Here is a 9,808-nt window from a genome sequence, read left to right as displayed (position 1 = left end):
TTTTATTAATTTTATTTTTAGGATCAATAATCACAATTTCTTCTAGCTCGTGATTAGGAGCATGGATGGGATTAGAAATTCATTTACTGTCTTTTATACCCCTCATATATTACGAAGCCCTTGAAATTAATAAAAGAGATAATAATTGTCTTATTATAATTTATAATAAAATTTTATTTTTAGTAAAAAAGCTTAAATTACATTAAAAGACGAGAAGACCCTATAAATCTTTATTATTAATTTAATATAATAATAAATTTATAGATAATTTTTTTTAATAATAGTTTAATAATTTTATTGGGGTGATATTGAAATTCAGTTAACTTTTAATTTAATATAACATAAATTAATGATTTATTCATCCTTTATTAACGATTATAAGAATAAGTTACTTTAGGGATGACAGCGTAATTTTTTTGGATAAAAAAGATTGCGACCGCGATGTTGGATTAAGATGATAATTTAGAAGTTTAAATCTGTTCGACTTTTAAAATCTTACATGATCTGAGTTTAAAGCGGCATGAGCCAGGTTGGTTTCTAACTTTAATAAATTTTAATATTTTAGTACGAAAGGACCAAATGTTAAATAAATAATTGTGTTATTTTGAATAGTATTAAATACTATTTTGGCAGAAAAATATAATAAATTTATAATTTATATATGTGAGTAACCACAAATAGTATTGTATTTATTTGAAATTATTTTGTTTACTGTTAGAAGATTATTAGTAATTGTTTTTGTTTTAGTAAGAGTGGCTTTTTTAACATTATTAGAGCGCAAAGTATTAGGTTATATCCAAATTCGTAAAGGTCCAAATAAAGTTGAAGTTTGTGGAATTTCGCAACCTGTGGAAGTCCTCAAATAATCAGATTGTATTGACTGAGTCAGGAGTAGCCAATAGATAAGGCGCTCTCTTCTATCATTATAACTTCAGGACAAAAACCTTTTCGGCGCTTTGGAACAACAGATTCAGAGAGCTGGACTGAGAACTTTTCATACATCTAGAAGAATGGGAAAACTCGGATATTATCCCGCTCGAGTACCATTTATTTCACTTTCTGCTGTACCATCTCACAATAGTGCAAAATTGACATCAAAAAAACCCTCTGAGAATCATTTTCATTCGTCCTTTCGCCGCCGCACTTTCAGCAGAACTACGCATGATAAGAACGGTCATTAGCCACTGAAATGAAACTTTTTTAATTAAAGAGAAAGTGTAATAGAAAAATATCTTTAAATGTTGTTTGCCGCCTTGATATATAATACGTGTATGTAATCGCTCGTAAGAATTGTCGCTACAATTTTGTTTTCTTTAGGTTAATGGCAGTGCACTGTGTGAGAAACACGAAAATTGAATACAATCTGTTATAAAGCTCTTTTTCTCTTTTTTTCTTCATTGTTTTTACACATTACCTTTGGGAGCTCTGTGGCATTGCAATATTAGTTGAACATGGAGTTTGCATTACGTTTGTGTTTCAAACAATATTTTAACTGCGACATCATTTAAAATTTCGCTAAAAACCTACCGGGGATTGCATACATCAAAAACGCAGGCACATTAATAATGCAAAACGTTCAATGACGGCTGATCTGCTGTGATTGATTTGTCTCGCATTGGTCGACATACAATAGCTACAAACGCAAGAGAAAAGTGGCAAGAATTGGTACGACAGGATTGCAGGACTCGGTCGAAGGGGAGGACCATTTGCAGAAAATTATTTTTAAGGAAAAGTATAACAAGTTATATAGAAAATATATTTCCGTGTTCACGTTTTTTATGTAGATTTACATTGTTTGCAGTTTGGTTGAGCTCAGCTTTTATTTCCTTTAGCATCCCCATCACGCTTTACAAGGCTCCGAAGTGTAAAATTTGCACGGTCTATAGCGACTACCGTATATCATATGGCATATATCAAACAGCGCATGTGTGGATTTCCGGTTATCGTATCGTATATACTTCACAGCATATAAATTTAAAATCGCAATTTTATACGTTTTCGCAGGACTTTTTACGGAAATGTGAAGATCGTATTTATATTTTTCACTTTGTTTTTATAGGATTAAGCACAGCTGCCTGATGATATAATCATTACTAACATCGAAGCCATAGATGGGGCAATAGAAATGAAATAGTCTACGTATGTTAAGCTTAAGTTCGATTAGTGGCATGACAGCCTCTTCAGGTAACGATACTAGTTCAAAGAATATGACCGCCACGCAATAGCGCGTGCGACCAAAAAGTACTTCATAGACATCCCCGCAAAAATATATTGAAACATGGGTTAATTTAATCTCAAGTAGTTGCGTTTCAAAAATACGCCAAAATTTTAATGGATTCGATGTTTTATGCAAAATGAAAATCACTAGCACGCAACCCATTCGTTCCCTTTTGCTCTAGAAATTTCAATATAAAATGGTACCGCAATCTGGTCGACCAATCGTTCGCGAAGTCGTGGAAATTCTTTAAAAAATTAAGGAAGATCGACACATTTCGGTATGCATGTAAGCATTGCTGAAAAAAAAGCATAAGGCCTTTCGCTTATGGTTGGATACAAAATGGAGTTTGATATTAGAGTACCAGATGATTCAAGGAAGAAAAATTGAATGGACCGAATTTTCATTTGACAACTGCTGTGAATAAAGTGCATAATTCATAGAAAGCAAGCAGAATCGTTTAACAAACAAGATTTCGCCTTTCATCGCGACAGTGTTAGACCAATCAAATCTTTAAAGAGAACATAAAAATTGATAGAGTTCGGAGGAGGTTTCGCTTCATATACTCTACAGCAGACATGGGCAATAGGCGGATCCGGCCTGTGATTTCGTCGAGTCTGGTCCCCTATGCACATAGCAATGCTGCACCGCCACCGACTCAGCTTGCAGATACCAAATGTGAACGTGTAATATTTTCAATAATAGTTGGGCCTTTTTCTAGCCTCTGATATGAAAATTAGGAAATTGGCCCGTTGACGCAAAAAAACTATCCATCCTCGCTACACAGCGTGGTCTGACTACACGTGCCTTTTATTTCGCCTTTACGATAAATACACGCCGGGCTTTATTTTCTCTTTCTAAGTTGGTATACGGTAAAATAATGAGTCCTTTTATAGTGAAAGAAGAGGCGTGTTTCATAGAATTAGCCAGTAAAGGGAAAACAAAAACACAAAGCGCAGTCACAAGTGCTAACCATATAAAACATATATAAACTTAAGATAAACATAGTTAGAAGATATTAATATTTTTCAAGGTAACATATTTTACAAATGAGTTTTATCGAGATGAGCTCCATGTCGCAAATTATTACTTACTTTAGTATAAATTAAATTTCAAACGTAATTCCGTTGAAGACAGGGGACAGTTGCCTAGACCATTTCATGATTCAAGCACTGACGCCTAATGATGTTCCTTGTAAATCCGTGCAAAAAAATTCGTATAGAAAAATACCTGGTGATATGTTCCACAACTTTAAACATTCGGCTAATATGAGGAACTCTACATAGCCTTTCAAAAAAACGTGTAGAAAGAGTAATAACGAAATCATATAAGACACAAATTAAAATTAGTGCACAGTGGAACTTCAGTCCATAAATACTTACATAACACAAAAATTGAAATTAAAATTAGGAATAAAAATCAGTTTTCCAACGATTCATCGCTTCTTCATAATTAGCGCTGAAATTTGCTAGAAGCTAGGTCAAAAATGCTATCATCAGTAGACATATCGAGTATGTGTAGGACAACTGTCAGGTTTGTCTCAAGTATAAAATATCGTTCACTATTAATGGTCAAGTAGCATAAACTGAGCGATATTTGCTCACAGCATTCTCTCAATTGTACTTTGTTGCTGAATACGTCAAATTTTATAAAGTACCCTCAAAATTATAAATAAAAAAAAATTTTTTTTGAGTTTTTTCATGTGAAAAATTCAATGTATTTGCTCTCATTAATAATCTGTATCAGTTCAAAATCGTGTAAAAAGGGGTTGCGTGTACTGGGCATCTCGAAATATGCACTTGAGCTTATCTTTCATAGTATGAAGTAAACGTAAATCACACCTCCCTCTTATATTGTATTTTAGATCGGAAGTCCTTATTAAAAGCAAAAACTATCATCAAACATGCGTGCACCGTTCTTCTCATATCCTTAAATATGTTTTAAAAGGTGAAATCCCGATAAACGTAATCAAGACGTCTAAAATTACTGGCTCACAACGAATAGGAATCAGGAATGCCAAGAATGCTTTCGAGTTTCTTGTTCTACCAAAGCAAAGTACAATGAAGGCAACAATCGATGATGTCGAAAGAAAAAGTTATAAATGAGAAATTTCATCGTTCCCAACCTGATTGCTATTGAAAATCACATTCACCATCTGGCGGTCTTCCTTTAGGATGGGACAGGCAAACATTTTGTCAAAACTTTCAATCAAATATTCAATGAGCGTTTCTTCTTTTCAAAACACCGGCAGTAGAAGTCAGAGATGCCGGCTGGCATTTGTCTCCTCGAAGAATGAACAACGATTTCTAATTTGCTCATCTTACTGCCTTCCACACTTAAGTGCGCGATATATGGCAGGATGGCAGGATCGCTACATACAGGGGACATCGACGCACTGATTGGTCAAATTAAAAACTAAAAGAAAACTAGAAATACCTGAATAACAGAAAATTAAGGTAATAAATGCACATGTGCTCTGCAAGCCTGGAGAGTTAAGGATAATAAATTTTTCCTTATTACAAGCAATATTTCTTTACGCTCTCTTGATTAAGTGACAGCAATCATAATGTTTACTTACGCGCTCACTTCCTTAATGATTTGTGCATCAAATATTACGTTTTCTTATAAGACAATTATAGTTTTGAGTTTATTTAACAAACTTTAGAAAATGAAAGAAATGACGAAAAAATGTTTCTAAAAGATAACAAAAAAAAGTATATTTAAACTAATTATAAAAAATTTATAAATTCACACATACAATAACACTATTTTTAAGTTTTAATTGCGTAAATATTTTTTCGTTTTTATTTTTTTTTTTTTTATAATTTTTTTTGAATTTAATAAACTAAATGTTTTAAGGTAGTGACTGGTTTGTATCTGTATATGTCGGTTTATGTGTAACCAAAGAAATTTGTTTGTAATTAATTATAGAAAATTTTATCAATTGGTTGGCGTAAACTCAATAAAAAGTTTAAGTTAATTCCGAGAATTTGGGTTTATATTCATTTTTTTGTTTTATTTTTTTGGTTTATCCTATTTTTGATTATCAGATTTTCTTAACCTGTGAATATGTTCTGCATCTAAAAACTTTTTAATATGTATTTTTGTTTTTCATTTCCATATTCAATTTATATATATATATATGCTTATATGTATATATAAGTGAGTGTATGAGCATCAATGCATACATCTAATTACTAAAAATAAGATTCTTTTGTTTAAAATTAATGTTTTTTTTTTTTTTTTACAAAATTTTTCCTAACGTTTGACTTTGTTTTTGTAATATTTTGATAGTTTTGTTCCTTTCTTAAGTACAATGTATCTAAAAATTTGTTACATATATTGCAGTTTGTTTAGAAAAAATAACCACATATAACTAAAAAATAGAGAACTTGTTCAGACTACAATTTAATTTATACATACCTTAGTTTAAGAGTTTTAGTTTTTATAATCACCACCGAAAATTTAAAAAAAAAATAGTAAATGGTTTGAAAACATATTTCGCAATGACTTTGTAAAGAACGTCTTCCCGATCAGACGATTGTAGATCAATTTCACTCAAGTTGTTTTCGTGATCATTCATTCGAATGCTTTTGGTTGTTGTGCGTTATTTAGCCCCCCCTTCCCCCCTTCTCCCCTACCCACGCCAGTCTTTTCAGTTGCTTAAAGGCCTACTTATTAAATCGTTTGTCGACAACTCCACTTGCATCCGCCTCAGATTTTCTCATTCATTTGTCGTAACCATCAATGCGTCTGTCTGTTTATCAACCCATATGTTGGAAAGTTCGCTTACTCCATTATATGTGTATCCTGTGGACTGGCTGTGAGACTTTTTGTCCACACATTCATTCGGCTGCCCATCCTCTGACCGTTTAGTCACTTCATCTACTGCAGATCCAATTAACCCATCTTGTTAGTCTGTATCTTTGTCACTTTACCAATCAATTAATGTTTTCTTGAATTTATTCTGTCACCTCTTTAGGCCGCCTGTTCACTAAAAAACGGACCTAATGACATATTTACTTCTCAGTACACTAACGTATCCTTGTAAGTACATCTGTTTTTAACTTCTTGTGCCATTTCTGTGGTTCACCCCAACTTTAAATGTTTCTGCCTATTGATTCGTTCGTTCGCCTATTGATTTTCCACTTGTTAGTGGAATTCTCAAGCGTTAACATTGGGGATTTTTAAACTTGTTGAAATTTTGAAATACAGCCTAGGAAATCAGAAATATTTCAAATCATTTATGATATGAAGTTTGAAGAACCGTCTATCAACTTTTTAGAAAAACCTTAGTGTGAACATAGTTTCAATTGTTGTCTTCACAATCAATTTTCATTTATTTACTTTTTTTTCTTTGCAATAGAAGAGTGACGGACGCATTTAATTTATTATGGTCAAACAACACGCCATTTTCCATTTAACCGGGACTGAGCACGATAGCAAACGGGACGAAGATGACGATATCCTTATGATAACATGAATACTGCATGCATTTTTTATCAAAAAAATAAAAAAATATTAATTAAATTTTTATTTATTTAAAGTTCAGGATGGTGAGTATCCAAGATTCGCTTTAAAGCGAACATAACTTTCTTACTTAAGTTTTTAGTTTTAGTTCCTTATAACTCTCGTATCTACCGTGCAATTTATGCATATACGCTCTTCCTAAACGCATGGGCTATAACAGTTGATGTGTTTCTTTCATTTTTTCCGCCGCACATGCATTCTGGGTTTTTTCACAATAATTTATGCATGGTCACTCCCTATGCTTTGTTCATGATACCGTATCGGATATGTAAGTGCATTACCCTTATCCCAGGAGTAAAGTTCCTGTTCAATTCGAAAACGAAACGAAATACACAAGCACAGTAACTGAATTAATCCATAACACAAAGGTAGATAGAAATAATGGTTTGCAACCAATTTAAATGTCTTGTATCGACTTTATCAAAAATTTCTAGACAATAAACATTAAATTTAATGGCGATAAAAATGCATAACAAAGAAGAAATAATTAGATTTTTATATAAACTATTGGAAAAAAAAACCAACATGCTTCCATTCACTGTCTTCATCCATAATCAAACGCCGTAACACATTACGGTTGTTTGCGATCCTTGTCGTGTTTGCTACGAATTGATTGTGATCTTTCAAAGACATAATAATTTATTGTGACTTAGAACATACGACAACTTCTTTTCAAAGCGCGTCATTCTACGTCGATAAAACTTTAAATAACGTTAGTTAACTTTAAATAACATAGTTACCTTGTCCTTGTACCTAGTAAAAGCGCTACATATACGAACATTGTAGTGCCCGCAGACGCCCATAGATGGGCTCTTCTTCTTAATAAACCTGCTTTCCCAAGTTCTTAACGAGAACATGACGGCACGCCTACCTATTCATGTGCCAACAAATGCCTCTTTTTATTAAACAAAGCTTACAATGATTAAAGCATAACTTCACTTAAAGAAAATGAGTTTATGAACACTACAAATTCAGTTCACTGCCAGTTCGAGCCTTATTTCGATTGTTTCATACCGTGTTATTTGTCGTGTATGATAGATGAACATCAAAAAACGTTTCACCCCTCGATTATTATATTCGGCCTCACTGGCACGAAGTTCTACATCAATGTCATGGGGAAACTTCCCGAGAAATTGCAAAAGATAGTGAGTACTAATATAAATAAATAAAAAATTTACTTTGGATAAAAGAAAAACTTAAAAAAAAAAGATCGAATATCTCTTAACACTTTTTCCCAAATTGTTCTTATTATTATTATTACAATTTACCCAGAGAAGTAAATTCCAAGACTAAAGTCTTTCAGATTTGAGCCAACAACAATTGAGTTGTTTGTCAAGATATTTCGACTGCTCGGCCACTCAGTCGGATTGTGATATTGTACAAAAAAAGTTTGTTTATCCTTGAACGCAAGGATTTGTGCAAGCTCATATATTTACAATGCAGATGAGTAAAATTGTGCTTTTTTGTAACCTATTGCTATATTATAATCTAAGTCTTTTCGTCACAACGTAATCTTACAGATTCAGAGCTTGCTCGACGATTCGGAGCAATGATCAGTTCAGTTCAGGCAGCTACAGAAAAATTAACGGATGAATTACCAGATGATCAGATTTTGTTTAACATTTATATGAACATATCGTTGAGATCAGAGGATACTACTATAGACTGACTAGTAAACTATTTTCGATAGATTCTATATCCTATCCGCCTGCTAAAAGTAGGCGGGACAAATGAGGTTTTGTTTTCACTTTCTTCCCTTTACAATGATTTAGTTAGTGGCGTTCACAATCCTTAACCATTTTACTGTGTCGACCTATTTAGCGACACACTCGTATATCCGTCAAATATGGGGTAAGTTATATAAAATTTGGTTATAATGACACGGCTTCACAAAATGACCAAAGTATTTTTTCATGTATACGTTCAGTATACGTTCATTGTGGTAAAATTTTATGAGGAAATCCGACAAACACGGATGGACGCTATGTATGGTTAACTGGTTAAAGCGAAGTGAAATAGTTCGTATTCCTCATTCTAAGAATATAGCGTTAGGGCGACAGCTGAAAAAATATACGTATGTGACGATACGATGAAGGTTTAATAAACGATCAGGCATTTAGAAATTGTTTTGCCAAATTCCACTTTAAAGATACGACCTTTAGAAACGAACCGACTTTTAAAGTCCTAAGAGTCTTCACGACAATCGTTTAAAGACAACTGTAGACAAGAGTGCGAGCAGGAAAGTAGAAAGTATCATAATCAATGGTTTGTTGCCACCTGAAGGTAATATGGGAGGTCGGGAAACTAAAAAAGGCGGAAGATATTTATATTTCGACCTAACAAATATTAAGAATTCCCAAAATAATTGTTAAAATTTAGGGATTTCCGATGACAGAGACAGCATTGTTACGTTAGCAGCAATTTGAATGCTTGCTCTTTCATTCTAATTACTTGCAAGTGCAAAAGTTCTGTTAAGGCTTCTCGATACGACATCACACTGCATAATATCACAACTTTATACAAATTTTACCTTTTTTAAGCACATCGCACATGTGCGATATGATGTACATATGAGCGAAAAATAAACAAGCAAACATGAAATAACGGATGCAATTTGTTTTCATTTTATCGCTTATATCAGTTCGCAGTGTAGATTTCTTACTTCTATGCTTGTCAAATGCTGCAAATAAATTTCAGCAAAATTTTCTGTAGGAATATGAAGATATTTGCCATAATTCAAAAATATTATTTTCTCAAGTATGGTAGAGTTTTTAATAAAATCGATAGTTTTAATTGCTAGTGCTTTAAGATTTTAGTCTTAGATTTTGTTTCTCTGGCTAATTTAATAACAATAGTGGTAATACTTATATCGTATGCACCAGCCTAGGCAATAAGATAAGGCTCAAGGCATGCCTTACTACATAGCTATATGTTAAATAGAGTTATTTAGACTTGCGTCTGTTTTGAACACCTTATTACTAAGTTCATATTACACGCGTTTATATATTTTAAATCTATATTATATTTTCGTAATTATGTTAAGGTATCTTTTACATAATGGAT

At 32.8% G+C, this 9,808-nt stretch overlaps 1 protein-coding gene across 6 annotated transcripts in view; it reads right to left on the bottom strand.

Moving 5' to 3' along the window:
• Positions 1 to 870: 870 nt before the first annotated feature.
• The window catches only part of LOC119641586, a 44,897-nt gene continuing 35,959 nt past the window's right edge, over positions 871 to 9,808 (bottom strand). For 2 of the 6 annotated variants that reach the window (XM_038040347.1, XM_038040344.1), the window contains exon 17: positions 871 to 1,184. In XM_038040347.1, coding sequence (XP_037896275.1) covers positions 1,095 to 1,184 — 90 coding nt within the window. In that variant the 3' untranslated portion in view covers positions 871 to 1,094. Of the gene's footprint in view, positions 1,196 to 5,194; positions 7,049 to 9,808 lie in introns of those variants that run through there. The other 4 variants (XM_038040343.1, XR_005247857.1, XM_038040346.1 and 1 more) reach the window with 4 other exon arrangements.

The sequence above is a fragment of the Glossina fuscipes genome, unplaced genomic scaffold, assembly GCF_014805625.2.
Source record: "Glossina fuscipes isolate IAEA_lab_2018 unplaced genomic scaffold, Yale_Gfus_2 155, whole genome shotgun sequence".
Lineage (NCBI taxonomy): Eukaryota > Metazoa > Arthropoda > Insecta > Diptera > Glossinidae > Glossina > Glossina fuscipes.
Note: the sequence above shows the minus strand (reverse complement) of the source record. Positions and strands in the feature narration are given on the sequence as shown.